Here is a 23,707-nt window from a genome sequence, read left to right on the forward strand (position 1 = left end):
TTTCCTCCACTGGGGCCCCACACTGAGCATGGGAGGGTTTCTCACAGAGCTCTCACCTTAGGTTATCATTAAGAAGGCTATTTTAATTTTTATTTTTGAATATGGGATGGAGAAAAGGAACAGATCAGAATTATTGGCATGAAAGACAACTCTCCCAAAATCTGAATTCATAATGGAGTGAGTTGAACCAGTATATTTTTATATGCCTTCACATTTACATCTGTGTAGCTGAAAAAAAAAGTATTTTTAATATAATTTATAATAATAAAAATTATTATTGTAATTATAATAATTATAATCGTATTGTAATAATAATTATATTAATACAATATAACATTTCTATATTTTAATATAGAAATAATTTTAATATAAGTTAAATATATCTATCTATTTATATTAAATATTTATATTTAAATATATGTATAAAATTTAAATATAATTTATCAAATTAGGCATATTTTAACTTGCTTATACTGTCATGTCCTGTTTCCAGGTTTTTTTTGTAATTATTTCACATATTAAATGAATGAAATGTGAAATAGTTAATGCAGTTTTCAAGTCTACTCAAAGCTCCCTGAATCTTGATTGTGGTGACTATTTCTGCTTTCCAATGTAGAAAAATAAACCCCAGAAAATGACTTTTATCTATTTTCCAAAAGAGTAATGGTTTAGAACAATGCTGAAATGCAAAAATGTTTCCAAATTTTCACTGTGATTTCTTTTGGAGTGTTTAAAATCAGCTTCATTGGGATTTTGGGTTGCTCATTGGGACACATTAATTGATAACCCAAGGGTAAAATGCAGAAGTGATCTGACAGAGTAATTAATTATGTTAATGTCTATGATTGCATAGATTTGTTAAATTAAATCTCCTTATGATGTTTACAAAATGAGGGCCTGGGCAGGCACTCCTCTCCTCTGGAAAATCAACTTTTGTGCTTTGTTGTGGTACAGAAAACCTGAAATATGAATTTCTTGGGTAGGTTGTCTTCTTAAAAGACACAACTGCTTTTCCTTCATGTCATGGGGCATTTTTAGGTGAAAGTAGAGATAATTTTAATGTAGAGAAAAAAATGTGGATCTATCCTGTATTTGGATACATTAGAATGTCCAAATTTTGTTTTATTTGTGTAGTAGCAGAAAGGAAAAATGCCAGCAAGTTAGGACTGTGTAAAACAAAATTTAGCAGTGTAGAACACAATACATTTGTCTGGCTGTGGAAATTGGGTTGTTTTCCACCACATCTTGTTTTTGGCCTGCAAAAGGAGGCAGTGGCCATGAAGAAAATCTAGGATTTTTGATATTTTTTTGGTCCATAAAAAGGCAACATGCTCACTTTGGGGCCACTGGGGTGGTGCTCCCTGTCGGTGTGGACAGCTTGGGCTTGGGAGTGGTTCCCAAACATCCTCAGGTGAGCACAGACTTCTCCCTGAATAAACTTCTCCCTGAATAAAATTAAAATAAAATTACAGCTTGCTCTTGGAGTGGGAGAAAAGTGGAATTATTCCAGGCTTGCACTACCAAAAAAAGTTATAAAAGTTGATATAAAAATGGGATGTAAAAAGTTGATGTAAAATTCTCCTGGCCCTCGCTGAGCTGAGCCGGGTTTTGCTCCTCCAGGAGCATCTTGAGGCGCAGCTTTGCAGGGCTGGAGCTTTGTGCTGCAGCAGAACCTGACTCTTTGCTGCTCTCTTTGCAGGTCAGCAAAACTGGAGCAGAGGGGGCAGTTCTGGATGAAGCTAAAAATATCAATAAGTCTTTGTCTGCTCTGGGCAATGTGATCTCGGCCCTGGCAGAGGGAACTGTAAGTAATCCTGGCTGGGGGTGAGGAGGGGATTTTGTTTATTTACCTGCTTCTCTGCCGTCCACCGAGAAAAAAAGGAAAGGAGTAAAAGGAGTTAACATTTCAGCTCTGAAGGGAGGAAATACTGGCTGTTAATAAAATATTAACAAACAAAATATTGTCACAAACCAGTGGCACTTTGGCTGCTCTGCCCGAGATGAGGAATTAATTCTCAGTGATGGCACTGGAGCAGCTCCCAAATCTGGGCACAATCACAACAAATTGTGACTCTTGCCAGCATGGACTCACCTCCTGTCTCAGTTTGGAAAGGCAGGTGCCTGCTAAGGAAGGCAGGAGCCTCCCCTGAAATGGAGAAAATGAACCCCCCCACTCTGAATTGCTATAAATTTTAAATTAAGGGGCCCTCAGGCACAAATATGGGAGCGTGAAATAACAGTTCTTTAATAGGGAAGAAAATAAAAGATAAAATGAACAATGCAGTGAACTGAAACACTGACAGAGTCAGAACCCAACCTGACACCCTGTGGGTCAGGGTGCTGGCAGCAGCCCCACGGGAACTGTGGCTGCAGAGCTCCTGCAGGGTCAGGGGTGGTTCTGCTGGAGCAGGGATCCTGGAGAAAGGTGCAGTGTCCCTCTGAAGATCCAGGGGCAGAGGCAGCTGCTGTTCCTCTGGGCAATCCAGTGCAGAAGCCGTGCTGGTGTTCCAGAATCCCCAGATTATATCCAGGCAGGAATGCTTGGCTCCTCCCCCTGGGCTCACATCTCCCAATGGGATGCTGTAGTTCTTATCAGCCATGCAGTGACATTCAATGGCTGTTATCAGCAGATGTTTTATCAGCCCTGCAGTGACATTCAATGGACTCTTATCAGCAGGTGTCTCCCCAGGGGAGGAGTGATTGTGGAAGAGATAAGGAAAATGCCCACTTGACAAAGACAGCTGCCATACAGATGGCAATAGAACACATCTTGCCTTGCAATCTGGGACACCTCCTCTCTGGTTAAACCAATTGTTCTTGTCTTTTGCTTGTGTTTGGATCAGAAAACCCACGTTCCCTACCGAGACAGCAAAATGACCAGGATCCTGCAGGATTCTCTGGGGGGGAACTGCAGGACCACCATCGTCATCTGCTGCTCCCCCTCCGTCTTCAACGAGGCCGAGACCAAATCCACCCTGATGTTTGGCCAGAGGTGAGTCCCATGGGATCAGCCTGGGTGCATCCATCCTCCCTTGGAATCCAGAGCTTTTTTTTGGTAAAAAAATCTGGAGAGCTTCAGAGAGCTGGCTCTTTATTCCCAGTGATTCCTGAAAAATCCTCCAGGAAAACCGAGGTTAATGTTTGGAGCAGCTGCTCTGCTTGGCACCACAGTGGGGTTGAAAAGTGGGGAAGGATTGGGCAATCCATGGAAGAATGTCTATAAGAAATTCTTGAATTCCTTCCTGGTTGATTTTCCTGCAGAAAAGTTAAGATGTTATCTTAATTCCTTGGAATTTTATGGGAAAGATAAAAATCACTGGGCAGTTTCCTGTGGAAAAATTCAGTCTTGCTTTATTGGAGACTTCAGAAAATCTAAATTTGGTTTTATTTGTCTAGTAGCAGAAAGGAAAACACCAGCAAGTTAGGACTGTGCAAAATAAAATTTAGCAGTTGTAGAACACAATAGATTTGTCTGGCTGTGAAAATGGGTTTTTTTCCACCACATCTCACTTTTGGCCTGCTAAGAAATGTAAAGGCAGTGGGCAATTTTCTGTGGAAAAATTCATTTTTGCTTTATTTAACAGTGCTGTTGATGCTTTTAAGAGTTGTGTTCTTCTTAAATTCCACCTCAGGGATCATTGTTATGGCTGTAAAAATATCTCTGAAAATTAGGAAAATTTAAGAGAGTGGGCTCTGTAATATTGACAGCTTTGAGAGCTTGCCATGGACCTGATGTTTGGAAGATCTGGACAATTTAGGAACAAAAATTATGGAAGGATCCAGAGGGAAATTTCTCTTCCTTGTGTGTTTATTGACAAGAGTGATATGAAATGCATTGGGAAGGTTTGCAGAAATAGGTCAGGCTCATTATGTAATTACTGCTTTTGTGGTAATTGAGGAGAACTGGGATCCTTTGGAAAATTACTTGTTTTGTTTGATTTGTGTAGTAGCAGAAAGGAAAAATACTGGCAAGTTCGGAGTGTTTAAAGAGAGTTGATCAGTTTGAGGATACAGTAGGCTTGTATTTGTTTAAAATTGGGTTGTTTTCCACCACGTAGAGCTTCTGGGCTGCAAAAAGAGGCAGTGGCCATGAGCAAAATCAGGTTAAAGAGGTCCTTTGTAGGTTTTTCCCCCCATTGTGAGCTGAACATGGTTTTTAGCTACTGAAGATCCAAACTTGTACTGATCAGATGATGTGTTGAGCAAAACCAAGCATCCTGAGATGCAGGAATGAAACCAAGAGCATGAAAGACTCTGAACTCCAGCTTCCAAGTTCAGTTTCAGTTTACATTCCCCCTGGCTTCATTCCTCTTTCCATAATGAGTAAAATTTACCCTGTTTTTGGGGCAAGGCAGTTTTCTGACTGGGTCTGCACATCCTGGCTGAATATTCAACAGTTTCCTGGGAGGAGGAACATTTTGGGGATGATCCTCACTGAGGGCCAGGATAGCAGTGCAAGAACCGGGGAAACAGGGAAATATTTGTGAGGCACTCCTCATGGACAGCAACTGAATTTCCAGGAATTCTGAATTGTCAGGAAGGAAATAATTTGTGTTTCCCTGGGAGGACTGGTGCTCCATGCAGAGTAGCCCATGGATTATCCATGCACAACTTTCTCTGGCAGGATTTTGGGTGGGAATGGTGGAAATGTTTGGGTTTTTTTCCCAGGCTCTTGGGTTGTTGTGTCTCATTTTTCTGATGTGACACCACTGAGGAGCTCAGTGGCATTAAAGGGAAGGTCCATGACTCATGGCTGATTGCTGATTTTTCCTGGGAAAAGAAGGAGTTATGTCACCATTAAAATAAATGTCAGGGATGAAATCCATCTTCAGAGGAGCTCTTGTACCAATCAAACTGTACAAGTGCTCCTTTGATAGTAGTGAATCAGCTTTTTCTTTTTCTACTCCATCTTTCCTCGTGTTTTTATCTCATTTTTAATTGTGGTTGTCAGTAAGGGCTTCATCCATCATCAGGAGAAACTTCCTGGTGTGCCTGGACTTTTTTTGCCCTTTAAATGAGTGGAAACTTGAGCTGTGCTTTTAGCAAAGTGTAAACCCTGACCATCAGAAAATTATTTTAAAAGCACAAGATTATTTTAAAAATACTTTTAAGGTGATAAAAGTCCTGCTTGCCACAGAGTGCAAATCTCTGGAGCTTTATAAACTGCTGAGGGTTTATCTGTTATCCTTTTCCTTATCTGCTTTATTCAACAGCACTGGAGGCATTTGAAGGGACTCAGTGTCTGAGCAGTGAAGGGCAAAGATCTGAGGCTTTCTTAATTCATAGTGATTGGTTTGGTTTCCCTTTTCAGTGTGGATTTGCTGGAGTAGGTGCTGGGCATTGTTTTCTGCTTGCTTTGCATTTCCTGGCACAATTGGTTGGGTTGGGTTGGAGCTGAGCACTTTCAGAATCATAAAGTGGTGCTGGTTGTAAAGAGGCTTGAAATTTGGGATATTTTTGCCTAGGGAGGCAGGAACTTCTTTCCTGCTTCTTTCCTTCTTCTTTCGTTCCTTCTTCTTTCCTTCTTCTTTCCTTCTTCTTTCTTTCCTTCTTTCTTTCCTTCTTCTTTCCTTCTTCTTTCCTTCTTCTTTCCTTCTTCTTTCCTTCTTCTTTCCTTCTTCTTTCCTTCTTCTTTCCTTCTTCTTTCCTTCTTCTTTCCTTCTTCTTTCCTTCTTCTTTCCTTCTTCTTTCCTTCTTCTTTCCTTCTTCTTTCCTTCTTCTTTCCTTCTTCTTTCCTTCTTCTTTCCTTCTTTCCCCTTTTTTGCCTTTTTCCCTTTTCTTCCTTTTCCCATTTTTTTCCTTTTTTCCTTTTTCCCTTCTTTTCCTTTTTTGGTTTTTTTTTCCTTTTTCCCTTTTTTCCTTTTTTTCTTTTTCCCTTTTTCCCTTTTTCCCCCTTTTTCCCTTTTTCCCTTTATTTCCTTTTCCCTTTTTTCCTTTTCCCTTTTTTCCTTTTCCCTTTTTTCCTTTGTTCCTTTTTTCCTTTTTTCCCCTTTTCCCCTCTTCCCCTTCTCCCCTTTTTTTTCCTTTTCCTTTTCCTTTTCCTTTTCCTTTTCCTTTTCCTTTTCCTTTTCCTTTTCCTTTTCCTTTTCCCTTTTCCTTTTCCTTTTCCTTTTCCTTTTCCTTTTCCTTTTCCTTTTCCTTTTCCTTTTCCTTTTCCTTTTCCTTTTCCTCTTTCCTCTTTCCTCTTTCCTCTTCTTCTTTCCTTTCCTTTCTTCCTTTCCTCTCCCCTCCCCTCCCCACCCCACCGTGGGCACTTCCAGGCATGGGAAATCCACAATTTCCCCGTTCATTCCCCTCTGTATGATGGAAAAGCCCCCAGTCCCCACGGCTGCACTGGGATGGAGACCCCAAAGCAGCTGCCCTGGGATTTGCTTGCAGGGCCAAGACCATCAAGAACACGGTGTCTGTAAACCTGGAGCTGACAGCAGAGGAGTGGAAGAAGAAGTATGAGAAGGAGAAGGACAAAAACAAGAGTTTAAAGAACGTCATCCAGCACCTGGAGCTGGAGCTGAACAGGTGGAGGAATGGTAGGTGCCAAAAACTGGCAGCTGGATGGGTCTGTGTTGAATTCTTGCCCTAAATCATAATTTTTATTAATTGTGTCTGGCCGCTGCATCTAAACTCACATTATAACTCACTCATAATAATAATAATGGAAGGTGAATAAGCAAAAACCAGGCAAACCAGCAGCCGTTTGTGGGAGAAAATGCCAAAAATTGGTGATTTCAGGGCAGAGAACACAGGAGGAATCACTAATGTTAATATTGTTAATGATAGTAATAAAAAAAAGGAAAAATGTCATTATATTTGGGGTGGTTTTTTTTTTAATAACACTGCTCCTCAGGCATGAGAATCATTGTGCTTTAAGGTAATTGGACCTTGGGTTTGGGGATTTTTTATAATTGAATTTCACATTAGACTAATTAGTCCTTTAGTACAATGACAGGGAGTGGCACCTGCTTAGAAGAATCACCATTTGTCTGCTCCTGTGGCTGCTACATGAAAATTTTTGTTGAGATCAGCCAATTTTCTGATTAGAAAAGTGGGGAATTGCTGTTCAGGGTAGGTTGTGACATCAGCTATAGGATGGTACAGGAGGAGGTATATGGAGACACACAAATGAAAGAATTTTTATTGAAAATCAAATTTTAAAAATGTAATTTTATCTAGAATACTGGAAGACAATTTTAGCAAACCAGCCTTAGCTTGAATTGTTTATTTTACATTTTAAAAATCAACCAACAATAATAAAAAAGAAACAATCCAAAGCTTATTTTTTACAAAAGCCTGGATGGATCCTTTTGTTTAAATATCCTCCTCCCCTCCCAGGGTGCTGCTGTTACCCAGCAGTGCATTCACAAGATTATTGATTTCTTGTCTGACCTTGTGCACTCCCATCCTCTGGAAGGATGGAGGCTTTATACAAAGGGAACTGTCCCAGCAATCCCATCTTGGACAATATTCCAGCAGTTTATTTATTTCAGGAATTAAGGATTTATTCTACAAATTAAAAGGGTGGCAGGGAATGGGTGAGCTGAGCATTTCACCTTCCAAGTACCCATTTTTTTTGTGTTTTACAGGCAGGAGGTTCTCATCCAATGAATGAGAAATTACACATTGCTTTTGGGAATGTTTAATCCCAAAATGTTTATCCTGGTGGATTCTCCACAGCCCGAGGAACATTTTTTGTGTACAAGGCCCTGCATTCTAACCAAACCCACCTTTCCTTCCCTGCTCCAATAGCAAAAAAATCAATTCCCATTTCCCTCATTAATAATAGAAAATACCATCAAGCTTCCAGAAATAGGGCAGGAAGCATTTGGAGTCAAGTACCTTGAGGGAGGTGATGCTGCTTGATTTCAAATTCCACTTTTTCCATGCTTTCAGCTGGGGAAAAAAAAAATAAAAATCATCTTGTGCTTTTCCTTGCCCTTTTTGTTTTGCTCTGGGGCCTCACTCAGCCTTTCTGGGCTCTGATCTATTGGTCCTGTTGACCTGTTCCCCTGCCAGTGAGATAAACTGGCAAGAGGAATGGCTGGTAAAGCTTTCAGGAGATAAAATATTGGAGTTTTTTCCTGGAAAAGGAATAAAACTGTAACTTTCCCACCCCCTGAGCAATGTGTGCAGCATCCAGGGGCTTCCCCGGCTTCTGGTGAGGGTGGATTTAATTTCTGCCATGAGCAGCTCACCCATCCCTCATCTCTGAGCTTGTAATTGTAGCCCAGGGCTGTTCCTGAAGGAAATATTCCTTGGGGACGGGGATTTTGTAGGGAACATGTCTGCTGTGCACAGGCAACCTCTGGAAGTTGGTGTTAGTGCTGGAATTTGCAAGGTGAAAGTTGAATATTGTTTTAAGCATGGCTGTGCTGGTCCACCCTGGAGGAAGAGATATTTAAATGCCAGCAGATTTTAGGCTGGAATTTGGGGGGTTTCCCTGCTTTCTTGCACCTCTGTTAATCCATGGAGCTAATCCTGAGTATCAAGGGAGTGAAAGGAGAGCCAGGAGTTCTGTGCTTTCAGTGTTCAACATGCTGCTGGATTTTATGGGATCGTCAAGGTTGGAAAAGATCTCACAGAGTCCATGTGATGCCTTGTGCAGGCTGCCCTGGAGCAGGGGCTGGGCAGAGCCCCAGAATAAAGCAGGGATTCACTCACAGCATCTCCTCCATGGATCCCCCTTGGGCAGCACCAGAGCCCAGCCAGGGCTGCACCCAAGATGAACCAAAATGGCCCCAAAATGCACGAGCGCTGCCGGGGTCTGTCCCTGGGATCAGCTCTGCTCCATTTGCACCTTGCAGTTCATTGTCCCATTGCAGCTTTAGCCCCTGCAGTCCCACCCTGCTTGTTTTTCTCTCTGCAGCCCACGGGGTTTGTGCTCCTGGGCTGAGATTTGGCTCATTTGTCCTTGGTGCCCAGCTGGAGCAGGAATTGTTTTGTCTCCCTGCTCTGTGCACAGAGCTCAGCAACGCTGGATGTGAAGCTCAGAGCTGCTCACTAAAGCAGCTCAGAGCCTGAAAAACATAAAATCTAAACCTAAGGAGTTTGCATTTCCATGGGATCATCACCCTCACGAGGGTGGCCACCTCCCCACACCTTTTCCTTGTGATTTGTGTCCCTGGAAGTGGCACAAAGCCCTTCCTTGACCAGGAACGCCCATCCTGGAGAATGGCTGGATTTGGGATTGCAGGATTTCCATGAGCTGTGTCCCTGCAGGAGAAGCTGTGCCCGAGGAGGAGCAGATCAGTGCCAAGGACCAGAAGAACCTGGAGCCTTGTGATAACACCCCAATCATTGATAACATCACCCCCGTGGTTGCCAGCATCTCCACGGAGGAGAAGCAGAAATACGACGAGGAGATCGCCAGCCTCTACAGGCAGCTGGATGATAAGGTGGGAATGCTGGATCCCTGGTGGGAATGTTGGATTCCAGGTGGAAATGTTGGATCCCATGGGGGAATGTTGGATTCCAGGTGGGAATGTTGGATTCCAGGGGGAATGTTGGATTCCAGGTGGGAATGTTGGATTCCAGGGGGAATGTTGGATTCCAGGTGGGAATGTTGGATTCCATGTGGGAATGTTCGATTCCAGGTGGGAAGGTTTGATTCCAGTGTGGGAATGTTGGATTCCATGGGGGAATGTTGGATCCTATGGGGCAATGTTGGATTCCAGGTGGGAATGTTGGATACCAGGTGAGAATGTTGGATTCCAGGTGGGAATGTTGGATTCCAGGTGGGAATGTTGGATTCCAGGTGGAAATGTTGGATTCCAGGGTAGGAATGTTGGATTCCAGGGTAGGAATGTTGGATTCCAGGGTAGGAATGTTAGATTGCAGGGTAGGAATGTTGGATTCCAGGTAGGAATGTTGGATTCCATGGGAAAATGTTGGATTCCAGGGGGAATGTTGGATTCCAGTGTGGGAATGTTGGATTCCAGGTGGAAATGTTGGATCCCATGGGGGAATGTTGGATTCCAGGTGGGAATGTTGGATTCCATGGGGGAATGTTGGATTCCAGGTGGGAATGTTGGATTCCATGGGGGAATGTTGGATTCCAGGGGGGAATGTTGGATTCCAGGTGGGAATGTTGGATTCCAGGGGGAATGTTGGATTCCAGGTGGAAATGTTGGATTCCAGGGTAGGAATGTTGGATTCCAGGGTAGGAATGTTAGATTGCAGGGTAGGAATGTTGGATTCCAGGTAGGAATGTTGGATTCCATGGGAAAATGTTGGATTCCAGGGGGAATGTTGGATTCCAGTGTGGGAATGTTGGATTCCAGGTGGGAATGTTGGATTCCAGGTGGGAATGTTGGATTCCATGGGGGAATGTTGGATTCCAGGGGGGAATGTTGGATTCCAGGTGGAAATGTTGGATTCCAGGTGGGAATGTTGGATTCCAGGTGGAAATGGATAATTCTTGCCAAAATTTTTGTATTTTTGCTCTATTTATTCTATTTGTGTAATTTTGCTCTATTTATTTATTGCTCCATTTGTGTATTTTTGCTTCTCTTTCTATTGTGAACTGGAAAACATTGGAAAATTCCAAATGCTGCATAAAAGCAGATCCTGTAGGCTTTCCACCCCTTTTCCCAGGAAATCAGGAAATCAGAGCCCAGTTTTCTGATAGTTTTAAGTCCAGACTTTCCCTTTTCTTCCGTGATTTGTGCAAAATCCCTCCCCAAACTGTAATGCCATCATGGAATCACCAGGGGGAAAAAAAAAATCCTAGAATTTAAAGGAAAATACATCCACAACCTTTTGTTTGTGTTGTTGGAGCTGCCAACACAGCCCAGAGGGCTCATTTATCTGTTTATTTCTTTGCACAGCTTGAGGGACACCAGTGGCACTTAAAGCTCTCAGCAATTCCCTTCTCCAGCCATTAAGAGCTTTGGCTTGTGGGAAGATGAAAAGTGGAGGGGAAGAATAAAGGCCCAGAAAAAGCCAATTCACCACCCTGGATGAGAGCAGCAGAAAAAAAGGGCAGCTCTCATCATGAATCAATAGTCAATTTTAAAATTCAGTCGTAATTAGCAGGAAAATAGCAGCAAAAAGCCCAGTGTGTCCTTGCCTGTTGATATTGAGGTTTGGCTGTTTGTGGACACAGAAAAATTGTGTTTAAACCTGAATTTTGGTCTCCCTGCACTGTCTGGTGGCACTGAAAAGAGCAGTTTTCTGTAAGAAATGATGACGTTTTTTCTCTGATTGCTATCTCCAGCTTTTCCATATTGATCAGGAAAAGGGAAAAAAATTCAGTCATTGTTTCACTTTCCTCATCCAAAGCAGCAAAGCCCTGTAAATTATGCCAGAGGGAATTGGAGCAGGTTTGAGTTTTTTCTTAAGCATAATTTGAGACAGGACTGTAGGAAATGAGAAGATATTTGATCCCAAACAAAGGAATTTCCAACCCAAAATATCACCATTTATACCAGTGTTAACAGCTTTTACAGCAGAGCTCTGTGTATAATTATTTATTTTATTTCTGGTATATTTATTTCTGTATATTTATTTTTCTCTCCCCTCATACCACTCAAACATGCACAAAGTTTTATTCCCCTTTCTTTCCTAGAAAGAGGAAATAAAAAGTGATCAAATGAGAGCTGTGAAAAGGAATTAAAAATCTCCACCCCTGTTTCATTGCAGGATGATGAAATCAACCAGCAGAGCCAGCTGGCTGAAAAATTAAAGCAGCAAATGTTGGATCAAGAGGAGGTAAGGAACTAAAATAAATAAACCAGCCTAAAAAAATCCCTTTACATTTTGCTCCTGAGCCCCTTGTTTAATGATTCTGTCCCAGCTGTTCATATTAACTGGCTGAAATTCAAGTGGAAAAGGTGTCAGCCAGGCTCAAACTTGAAATTTCATAATATTCTCATTATGCCTTGAGAAAAGTCCTTGAAATAACAATTCCCCCTGCTGGGAAGTGATGCTGGAGGTCCAGGGTAGGAGTGGGGCCAGGATTTTTCACTGCAAATGTGATTTTTGATGTGTCTGTGCCCATTCAGGTACCCAGGCACGATGGACCACAGGCAGTTAGAGATTTCCTGATATTAAATCACTAATTATCATTATTTTGGCCATTAGAGACAGCAATCTGTGAGATGGAAAAACCTGACAATTGGTGCTGCCCCAGATTTGCTGTAAAATCTTGGATTGCTCACTTCAAACATTCGATTGCATCGTTTCTGTCCCTGAAATGAATTTTTGTTGGGTTTGGGATGGAGAACGTGAGCACTAAACTCAGCCAAGCCATTCCCTTCTATGAGCAGTTCTGAGGATGCAAAATGAGGCAGTAACACCAAATTCCCCAAATGTTGCTGTGATATTTCTCAGGAATTGCTTTTATTGTGCATCCAGGCCCTCAGAAAGGGTTTCCAAGGTGTTATTAGAGGAAAAAAAAACAATTTATGAACATATCTGCTATTCATCACTCAGGGTTCACCTGCCTCCTCTGGAGACTTGTCCTGGCTGGGGGAATCTCTATTTTTAATTTAATTTAATTTAACTTTATTAAATTTTAATTTTAATTTTTAAAAATTTTATTTTATGATGAAGCTCCTAATTCTCTTGCCTCAGCTTGATTTGATTGCCGTGTGCTGGGGCTACACTACAAATACTACTACTGCTACTACTACTACTACTACCACCACTACTATTATCATCATAATCACTATTATTATCATTATTATTATTATTATTATTTTAAAGTGTGTAATAATAATAATGCACTTGAAGTACATTATTATTATATTTTTAAATATTGTAAATATAAATTATATAGACTATATAATAGTTATGGGTATAAAATAATAATATATATTATTTTATTATCATATTATAATATATTATTACCTCATAATATATTATTATAATTTATTTCCTGATGTGTATTATGAATTTATTTGTGTCACCTCACTTCTCCCATCTTTTTCACATCCCTTTTCTCCCCTGAGGCTGATTTTCCCCCCCAGCTGTGCCTTGGTTTTGGGGTGATGTGCATCCCTCCTGAATTATTCCTCACCCTCCCTGTTCCAGTGCCACCTCTGGAGGATCAATCAGCTTTTCAGTGCCCATTTTCCCCTTTTTTTGCACATTCCTAGTCCAGCTTTGCTAAATTCCAAAATCTCTGCAGCTGGTGCTGCTCAGAGCCTTTTTCTGCCTGGTCTCAGCTCTTGTGCAGCTCTTACCTTGGGAGGAGAAGGTGATATTTTAATATTCAAAGGTGATATTTTATTATTCAAAGGTGATATTTTATTATTCAAGGTTGTTTTCCCCACATCAGCTGTCCCTGGAGATGTGATGAGCTCACTGATCCACCAGCAGCTGCCTCACTCTGCTCCCCCTAATTAACCAGCCCTCATTTCTGCTTGATTAAGCCAGCAGGTTAATTATAAACCTGCTGCAGATGAGGCTGATTTTAGGGGGGGTTTTGGTGCCTTTTCACCTCTGGCTGCTGCTTCAGGTGGGTGTTTTGGGGGATTTGGGATATTCCATCCCCAGGTGGAACAGATCCATGGAGTGCTGCAGCCATGGGCCTTTTCCCTTATTTACAGCTCATCTTTGTCATGGTTTTTTTGGTGGTTTTTGAAAAGCTTGCTCCATTTTTCCACACCATATCACCCAGAATCTCCTTGTTTATGCTGCAGGTGATGCCCACCACTCCTTGAAGCCACGCAGAAAATTTCTGCAGTAAATGTAAATAATATCTCCATCTGTGTTTAGCAGGAAGATGATTCGAAGCTATTTTGTTGTTTAAATATTTACATGCCATCTGGCTCTGGCAATGCAATGGCTTTTTCCATAACGTGAGTGCACTTGTGAGGCTGCAGCATTACCAGGGAGATAAATTTCCCTCACATCTGAGTCCTCCCTGGGCACGTGCCAGCCTCCAGAGCTGCCTGCCTGCTTTCCTATTTTCCACAGGCACTCTGAGCCAGAAAGAAAAAGCCATTTCTTCTGGGACATTCTGCTTTTTGGGTGCTCTGCTTGACAGAAAAGTGGATTTTTTTTTTGTTTTTGGAGGTGTCATCTGCTGGGTGGGCAGATCAGGAGAAACCCACCCAAAACACTTCAGCGGGGAAGGTTTTATTCCACTGTCAGCAATGTCATACCAATCCATACTCCATATTTCTTGGGAAGGAGTGAATTCTGTGAATGAATGCCCCAAACTCTGCTGTTAGTATGAGCATGAGGCCCTCCCACATCTCCTGCCCTGCTTTCATCTGTTGTAATTCCCTCTCCGATGTTGTCATGCCATATCAAGCCCTGGTTTTGTTATCATCCTTGAAAGTGCAGTATTAGCAATAAATGCTGGGTGTCACTTTTATTTATTTTCACATCGCCCTGCAGTGCAGGGCTGCTGGTGGGGCTGGGGTTGTGCTGAGGACACCACAGCTGAATTCTCAAAGCTTTTACATCTCACTGAGCGTTGCTTCAAGGGCAAGGGACAGTGAACTCCCACCATCACCGAAACCTCAGCAGCGGAATTTGCTCAGTGCAAAGAGTCAATTTAAGAAGTTTTCCAGCTTGGAAACACTCTCTAAAGTGTGTGTGTGTGTGTGTGTGTGAAGTCAGTGTTTTCTTCTGAGATGAATATTTTGCCTCAGCAAACAGGAGCAGCTAATCTGTCCTCAGCATCATCCTGCAGATGATAAGTGAGAATAATCGTCTTAGGTTTGCTTATCAAAATATTTCTGTGAAGCCACGAGGTCTTTGAGGCTGCCTCAGAGAGCCCTTTTCCCTCAGCTCAGCTCAGAGCCCTGAGTCTCTGGTGAAACATTTTACTTTGTGGGATTTTTCTTTGCTCTGAGCTGCAGCACTGGATTGAGGGCAGAAAATGTCTTTGGAGCTCTGATACTGCTTAGAGTCACTTTCTCTGCCTCAGCCTTGGGTCATAATAGGATTTGATGAAGATTTTTTTCTCGTTGAAGTTCTGAGCTTTTCTTTGTGCTTCCTTCAAATGCTTTTATGCTGGAACTGCTGCTGTTTTCAGGATTTCTCCCCTGCTGCACGCACGATTTGTGCTCACTCTTTCTTCCCCCCCCTTCTTTTGTAATTTCTCCCTTTCAATATTGCCTTTTGAAGGAGTTTTTGGGTCACTCAGTGCTGCTGTGGTATTCCTCCCCAGCTCTTGGCCTCCACCAGGAGGGATTATGAGAAGATCCAGGAGGAGCTGACCCGGCTGCAGATCGAGAATGAGGCGGCCAAGGATGAGGTGAAGGAGGTGCTCCAAGCCCTGGAGGAGCTGGCTGTCAACTATGACCAGAAATCCCAGGAGGTGGAGGACAAAACCAGGACCAACGAGCAGCTGGCAGATGAGCTGGCACAGAAAAGTGTAAGAGCAACTTCTTCATCCTCCTTGCTCCCTAAACATCCCCAAAAACCTGCTGGTGTCACCCTCTCTTCCCTGCCTCAATTAAACAATGAAATTAAGGGGATTCAGAAGCTGCTCTGTGGAAGTTGGTGGCAGATTGTGGCTCTTGCAGCAAGGGACTGGATGTGAGAAGTGGCCATCCTGTGTTTTGGATATTTAAAAGCTGTATTTTGCCAAGAGAGCTGTGAAAATCTGCCTCGTGCAAATGGCAGCGTTTTTGTGGTTTTTCTGGACTCTGTGCTGTGGAGCTGGGATTTTACAGGGAGCCAGGGGATCTCAAGGAAGGAATCAGGAAAACAAAATTAATCGGCTTTTTCAGCTCGGATATGTCCTGAATCTTAAGCAAAAAATGGGATCTGAGGAAAATCAAGATTGGTTTAGTAGCTTAAAGCATCCTTTTTCCCTTAATTCATTACACCAACTTAAGGAGCTGTTGCTAACAGATCTGTTTCATTAAAGACTTTGTTATCTCCCCCAGTAAACCAGATTACCACGAAATCCATTGGAAAAAATTGAATTTTCTATCCCTCCCTACCTATTTCCCTGCGATTAACCTCCTTTGATGTATTATGCAAATCAGATTCTTAGCGGATTTGCTACATTTAATAGATCTAAAGTAGCCTTTGGTGGCAATGAGTTGTGAAAGTGGATTATGCCAAGGTGGAACTGCATGTGTCACTACATTGTGCCAGCAGGCACGAGGAAAATACCCCCTGAAAAGTGCCCAGCCTGCAGTGGGGAGGGTAACTCTTGTTTTTGAACCTTTCCAGAGCGCCCTGACGGCCACCCAGAGGGAGCTGGGCCAGTTGCAGGAGCTCAGCAACCACCAGAAGAAGAGAGCCACAGAAATCCTGAACCTGCTGCTGAAGGACCTGGGGGAGATCGGGGGAATCATCGGCACCAACGACGTCAAAACCGTGCGTGGGCTCTGGGCTCTGTGCTCTGGGCTCTGTGCTTTCCCAGCTTCCAGGTTTTGCAGGGGAACACCCCAGCAAAGCAGGGAATCCCACTGGGGCTTGCCTGGTGGGACTTACAGCTCTTCTAGTTCCAAATCTCTGCCTGGGACGGGGACATCTCCCACCATCCCAGGTTGTTCCAGCCTGGCCTTGGGCACTGCCAGGGATCCAGGGGCAGCCACAGCTGCTCTGGCAATCCCAGCCCAGCCAGGAATTCCCAGTTCCCAGTGTCCCATCCATCCCTGCCCTCTGGCACTGGGAGCCATTCCCTGGCTCCTGTCCCTCCATCCCTTGTCCCCAGTCCCTCTCAGCTCTCCTGGAGCCCCTTCAGGCCCTGCCAGGGGCTCTGAGCTCTGCCTGGAGCCTTCCCTGCTCCAGGGAACATTCCCAGCTCTCCCAGCCTGGCTGCAGCCCTGGGAGCATCACAGGTGTGGGATGTGTGGATCCAGCAGTCCTTGTGCCAGGACACTCTGTGTAAATCCTGGCTGAGCACACAGGAGGACACTGCAGAGCTCTTTGTCTGCCTGGGAGTGATGCCTTGTGAAGGCTGACCTAGAACAGAGACTAAACAGAGTTAAAGAATAAAGCAGGGATTTATCAAGAGGCCAGCTCAGTAAATACCCCAAGATTTCAGAATAAGGAATAGGAATAATAAAGGAATAACAAATCCCCTCCTTGAGAGCTGGGAATTCATAAAGGAATGAGAAAATTCCATTTCTCTGCAGGGGAGCCAAAGTGTTGAGGCTGCAGGAAAACCAGGGAGGGGACAGGTGACAAAGCAGGGCAGGGATTGTGACAGAGGTGATCCCACAGAAATGGGGGTGATGCCTTGTCCAGGCTGCCCTGGAGCAGGGGCTGGGCAGAGCCCCAGAATAAAGCAGGGATTCACTCACAGCATCTCCTCCATGGATCCACCTTGGGCAGCACCAGAGCCCAGCCAGGGCTGCACCCAAGATGAACCAAAATGGCCCCAAAATGCACGAGCGCTGCCGGGGTCTGTCCCTGGGATCAGCTCTGCTCCATTTGCACCTTGCAGTTCATTGTCCCATTGCAGCTTTAGCCCCTGCAGTCCCACCCTGCTTGTTTTTCTCTCTGCAGCCCACGGGGTTTGTGCTCCTGGGCTGAGATTTGGCTCATTTGTCCTTGGTGCCCAGCTGGAGCAGGAATTGTTTTGTCTCCCTGCTCTGTGCACAGAGCTCAGCAAGGCTGAATGTGCAGCTCAGAGCTGCTCACTAAAGCAGCACAGAGCCTGAAACATAGAAAAGCCAAACCTGAGGCATCAGGAGAGGCTCAGTGTCTGGGCTCACAGCTCCCACAGTTATTTCCAGCTCAGTTTTTGGGGCCAGAGCCCATCTGGGAGTCCCTGAACTGGTTAATGAGGGGTCTGAATTCCCCCAAAACAATCCACACATAGCCTGACTCCTTCCCTCGCTGACATGACTCAGAATTCCCAGAATATGAAAATATGAAAATACTGGCTTCTGAGGTGGCCAATTTTTGATCTGGAGTTTGGTGCATGTTTTGGTCAGCCCTGCTTTGAGGTTTGCCTTTGTGTGGCTCTGTGTGCTTTGGGGATGCAGTAGAGGAGCTGGCTGCTCGCTTTGTCACGTTTGTAGAAGAACAAAATGCTGATTTCAGAGAAAATATTTGTATGGTCATTGCTAAATTACAGCAATGGAAACTTTGCATGGCCTGGAAAAATCTCCTTGGTGCTGTTAATGCCATCCTTGCCTATTTAAAACCCCATGAAAAATGGCAGTGGTTGAGAGTGGCTAAGTCCATTTTTGAGGTGTATGAAAACTCCTTGCAATACATTTTTGTTACTTTCAGTTCACTTTTTGCTGACGTCCTGCCAAGGCTCTCTTAGGCCAGCAGGAGCTCCAGCCTGTCCTGCTGCAGGGGACACAGTCCCTGCTGTCCCTGTGTGCTGCAGATGGCAGGACTGCAGCCTTTGGAGATGTCACAGCAGCCTCTGGTGGCCGCAGGAGCCAGGCTGGGACAGGAAATCTTTGCAAATGGAGGCAGAGACAGTTTGGTACCAGTTCTTGTAGGAACTGAGATGTCAGCACTTCAGGGGACAGCTGCCAGTGGAAATCAGGCCAGACTGAGGAGCTTTTAGAGAATAATTTCAAATTTGCTGGCAATTAGCATCTTTTCCAAGTGTGCCTCATCTCAGAGCAGACGGAAAATTTTGGAAGAAGTGTCATTTTTCGGGATTTTTGGGACAAGAAGCAGCACATGTTCTCTTCCCCTTGGGGAAAAAAGGGAAGCAGATGAAGTTGAGCTGGGTTATTGCTCAGGGAGAACCTGCACAGCTCCTCAGTGGAATATCCTGAACTGGAAGGGATTCACAGGATTACGGATCCAGCTCCTGGTCCTGCACAGACAGCCCAAAATCCCACCCTGGGCACCCCTGGGAGTGCTCTCCAAAGCCTCCTGGAGCTGTTGGGAATGTGCCCATTCCCTGGGGAGCCCAGCAACCTCTGGGGGAAGAGCCTTTCTCTGAAATCCATCATAATCCCTGCATGTGATATCCCTTCACACAAATGTGAAATATCTAAGATAGATAAAACTAAAATAAACAAGATAAAAGGACAAATCAAACCAAAAATTCTCAAGGAAGATGTCTCCTTAGTGTAATAAGCAGTCATTGCTTTGTGCAAAGATCCCAATTCTGATATTTTTGTCCTCCAAATCTGAGTTTTAAGTTGTCAGAAGTAACTTCTGCTCTTCTCCCCTGCTCCAAACTGTCTTTCTGAAATGCCCCCTGGCCTGTGAAGCCATCCCAGACCCCAGCCCCAGGCTGCAGGCTGGTTCCCAGAGCTGGGACAAAAGGGGAAGCAGATGAAGTTGAGCTGGGTTACTGCTCAGGGAGAGCCTGCACAGATCCTCAGTGGAATATCCAGAGTTTGAAGGGACCCACAGGATCATGGATCCAGCTCCTGGCCCCGCACAGACACCCCAAAATCCCACCCTGGGCACCCTTGGGAGCAGTGTCCAAGCCCTCCTGGAGCTCTTGGGAATGTGCCCATTCCCTGGGGAGCCTGGGCAGTGCCCAGCACCCTCTGGGGAAAGTGCTTTTCCTTGATATCCATCTTAATACCTGGATATGATATCCCTTCACACTAATGTGAAATATCCAAGATAAATAAAAATAAAATATGCAAGATAAAAGGACAAATCAAACCAAAAATTCTCAGAAGATGTCTCCTTAGTGTAATAAGCAGTCATTGCTTTGTGAAAAGATTCCAATTCTGATATTTTTGTCCTCCAAATCTGAGTTTTAAGTTTTCAGAAGTAACTTCTGCTCTTCTCCCCTGCTCCAAACTCTCTTTCTAAAACAACCCCTGGCCTGTGAAGCCATCCCAGACCCCAGCCCCAGGCTGCAGGCTGGTTCCCAGAGCAGGAGCAGCTCTGGGTCTGAGCTGCCGTCCCTGTGTGCTCAGTTGGCAGATGTGAACGGGGTCATCGAGGAGGAGTTCACCATGGCCAGGCTGTACATCAGCAAGATGAAGTCGGAGGTGAAGTCCCTGGTGAACAGGAGCAAGCAGCTGGAGAGCGCCCAGATGGACTCCAACAGGAAGATGAACGCCAGCGAGAGGGAGCTGGCGGCCTGCCAGCTCCTCATCTCCCAGGTGGGTCTGCCCCTGCCCGCTCCAGCCTTGGGGATCTCCAGCTGGGCTGTGGGAGGGTGTTGGGATGGGGTGAGAGATGGGAATTTGACTTGGAGGGTTCAGAAGGTTGATTTATTATTTTATGATATTATATTATATCATAGCACAACATATCACATTATTGTATCACATTATTGTATCACATTATTGTATCACATTATTGTATCACACTGTATCACACTATATCACACTATATTATATGAAATGATATACTATGTTATACTAGGTTATACTATGTTACATTATATTACAGTATATTATGGTATATTATAGTATAGTATACTGTTATTATACTAGATTTTATTTATTATTTTATGTTTTTATATGATACTATATGATATGATATAGCATAGCATATCACATCATATTATATTACACTACATTATATGAGATATTATATGAAATGATATTATATATTGTATTATATTATTTTACATTATATTACATTATACTATATTATACCACATAGTATTATATTATACTACATTATATTACATAGTGTTGTGTTATGTGATGTCTGTTATGTTATGTTTGTTATGTTATTATCGTATATTATATTATGGTATAGTATAGAATATTATAGTGTATTGTATTATATTACATTACATTACACTACATTATAGTGTATTATTATAGTGCATACCAGTATAGTGTGTTATATATATAATATACTATACCATCTATATTATATATTATATATATAATATACTATTCCATATATATTATATATTATATATTATATATACTATGCCATATAATCTCATATCACATATCTCATATCTCATATCACATCTCATATGTCATATATCATTTCTCATCTCTCATATCATATCATATATATCATATCATATCATATCATAGCATAGCATATCATATATCATATCATATATCATATCATATATATCATATCATATATCATATCATATATCATATTGTATCATATTCCATGGTATAGACTCTCTCTTAGCTCCGTCCCAGCCATTCTGCTGCGAGTTCTCCCAGTCCTGGATGTGGAAATTCTCTGTTCCCTCCCCCTTCCATGGGCCGCTTGTCCCTGAACTGCCAGGGCAGGGCTGTGCTCCTCCCCTCTCACTGCTGTTTTTGTCTCTGAAGCACGAGGCCAAGATCAAATCCCTGACAGACTACATGCAGAACATGGAGCAGAAGAGGAGGCAGCTGGAGGAGTCCCAGGACTCCCTCAACGAGGAGCTGGCCAAGTTACGTGCTCAAGGTACAGCTCTGGGTCTCATCGTTTCCGTCTTGGGACGCTCACTTTTGTGTCTTAATGATGTGAAAAACTTTAAAACCCCCACACAGAGCCTTTACCAAGCAGCACCAATCAGTCTTGCTGAATAGTCTGTTAAATTCTGCATTTCCGAATTTTAATATTCTAATATTCTATTCTAAAATTCTGGATGTCTGAGTTTTAATATTCTAACAATTCTAATATTCTGTGAAACAAGGATTTATCTAAATTTCACTTGTCCCTCTGCAACATCCCTGCCTCATTCCCCGCTTCCCTCAGATGTGCACAAGTTGTGTCTTTCCCAGCTGACTTAATTTTTAAGGCTTGCTTGGTTTTCCCCTTTCCAACTGAACGTGGAAAATGTGTAGGTATCAAAAGAAGCTCTTGTAGCTTTGCTAAGCTCCTGGGTTATATCAATTTAAAACCTTGCAGCCTTAAAAAAATTCTGGATTTCTGCACAAGGGAGCAGCAGGTGGGGACAAGACTTTAAAAAAAAAATTATCATCTCCTGCATTGTTAGAACAGAATCTTTATTCCATCTCCTGGAATAAATTAAATTTATTTTAAAATCTACAATTTAAAATTAAAACTGTTTCCACCTTTAAACAGAAAAAATGCATGAAGTCAGCTTCAAGGACAAGGAGAAGGAGCACCTGACACGACTCCAGGATGCAGAGGAGATGAAGGTAGCTTGGCACAGTGGAAATTTTGAGGGAATTTCTTGGTGAGATTGTTCACTGGGGTGGAATTTTGTCTTCCTGTTCACATGGCCAAGAATTACTTTGATTCACCACTGTGTTACACTAATTTTTTGCTGCTGGAGCTCTGCTGGAAGTCAATTTGCTCAGTAGCGAATGAGGCTGCTGGGGTTAATATCATTTAGGTACTCATAAATTTGATTTTAAAAGAGGCTGCTTCCCCAAAGTTCTGCTGGAATTCTGATTATCTCCTGGAAATAATAATAAAATGTATAAACCAGTTTTCTGGTATTTTTCCTTTGGAATGCCAGGAAATGTTTGCAATAATGAGTTGTTCTGATGGGGTTGCACATTGCAGACAAGGGAAAATGCACTTTTACAAGGACAGTGATAGAGGTTTGTCAGCTGCAGAACTTTTCCCTCCATCATAAAAATTTTAAGTGATGAAAGCAGTTGTAAAGTGATTAAAGCAGCTGTGATTAAAGTGCTTGTACCTCACAGCTCAGGAAAAAAGCAAAGCTTGTGTTAGCAGTCTAAAGACATAAATTGAGTTTTTCCTGTTGCTTGAGGCATTGAGTTTTTCCTCTTGCTTGAGGCATATTTACTCCTAGAATTTAAATTTAAATGACAATTTCAATAGCTGGGCTGTGGATAAACAATTCTCAGAGGTTTAGGTTTTGTTTCTGACACAGGTAGAGCTGTACAAGTATTTCTGGGTGAGTAAGGAGGGGAAATAAGAGAGGATTGGTGTAAAATCAGTGGATTTGTGGCCAAGCCCTGCATTTTCATGGGGCACTTTTTGCAAGAAAATGAGTCAAAATTGTTGTACATCTGTTGCTAAAAGCAGAATTAAAATGTTGGATGAGCAGGGACGGAGCTCAGTGATGCCAGAAGGAAATGGCAGGCAGGTTCCTGGATGGATTTGGTGTTTCCCCTCAAATCCAGAGGCTGGGTGAGGGGGAGCTGTGTGTCCCTGGGCTGCTCTGATTCCCACCCTGTGTCTGCAGAAGGCCCTGGAGCAGCAGATGGAGAGCCACAGGGAAGCCCACCAGAAGCAGCTGTCCAGGCTGAGGGATGAGATCGAAGAGAAGCAGAAAATAATCGATGAAATCAGGGAGTGAGTTCACCCTCTCCACCCCTCCTCTGGCCTGGGATGCTTTGGGCTTGCTTTTGTTGGCTTTGATTGATGTTTCTTTGCAAGTTCTGCCCTTACACGCAGCACCCAACCCTGTGATTATTTTGCAGGGTGGATTACAGTGCCTAATTCTTTATTGGGGAGCTTTAACAAGGCCATAAAATCCCAGGGAGTTTATAAAAAAAAGGGTGATGTTGCACCTGCAGGTCAGGAGGTGAGAGGAGCTTGGAGGAGAGCAGGTTTTAAAGGATCATGGAATCATCTGGGTTGGAAAATCCTTTAAGGTCATCGAGTTCAGCCACCACTGAAGGTTTTGAGATTCTCACAGCAGCCAGTCCTGCCCCAGACCTTCTGAGAGCCTGGCTGACCCCAACAGCTCCCATTTTCACACATTTTTATATTTTTTCCTCACACACCAATGTGACTCTGTTATGCTTTGCTCCTGTGTTCTTATTTTTCTAAAATCTAGGCATTCTTTTATCATATTTATTGTGTATGGCCAAAGATTAATTGTAGGGAAATGAGGAAGCAAGGCAGAAAGATGCCAACAACAATTTGGGTCCTCCTTTAAGGCAAACAAACCAAACCACTGAATTTAGCCCTACAATATTTTAAAATAATGTCCTCCAAGTTC

At 43.2% G+C, this 23,707-nt stretch overlaps 1 protein-coding gene across 1 annotated transcript in view; it reads left to right on the plus strand.

Annotated features, from left to right (window-relative positions):
• The window catches only part of KIF5C (kinesin family member 5C), a 73,799-nt gene that overhangs the window by 36,497 nt on the left and 13,595 nt on the right, over nt 1–23,707 (plus strand). The window contains exons 9-19 of the mRNA XM_059475656.1: nt 1,700–1,804; nt 2,844–2,992; nt 6,379–6,527; nt 9,214–9,389; nt 11,635–11,703; nt 15,119–15,325; nt 16,135–16,281; nt 19,767–19,955; nt 21,108–21,225; nt 21,850–21,926; nt 22,946–23,055. Coding sequence (XP_059331639.1) covers nt 1,700–1,804; nt 2,844–2,992; nt 6,379–6,527; nt 9,214–9,389; nt 11,635–11,703; nt 15,119–15,325; nt 16,135–16,281; nt 19,767–19,955; nt 21,108–21,225; nt 21,850–21,926; nt 22,946–23,055 — 1,496 coding nt within the window. The remainder of the gene's footprint in view (nt 1–1,699; nt 1,805–2,843; nt 2,993–6,378; nt 6,528–9,213; nt 9,390–11,634; nt 11,704–15,118; nt 15,326–16,134; nt 16,282–19,766; nt 19,956–21,107; nt 21,226–21,849; nt 21,927–22,945; nt 23,056–23,707) is intronic.

Source organism: Ammospiza nelsoni, chromosome 7 (genome assembly GCF_027579445.1).
Source record: "Ammospiza nelsoni isolate bAmmNel1 chromosome 7, bAmmNel1.pri, whole genome shotgun sequence".
NCBI lineage: Eukaryota > Metazoa > Chordata > Aves > Passeriformes > Passerellidae > Ammospiza > Ammospiza nelsoni.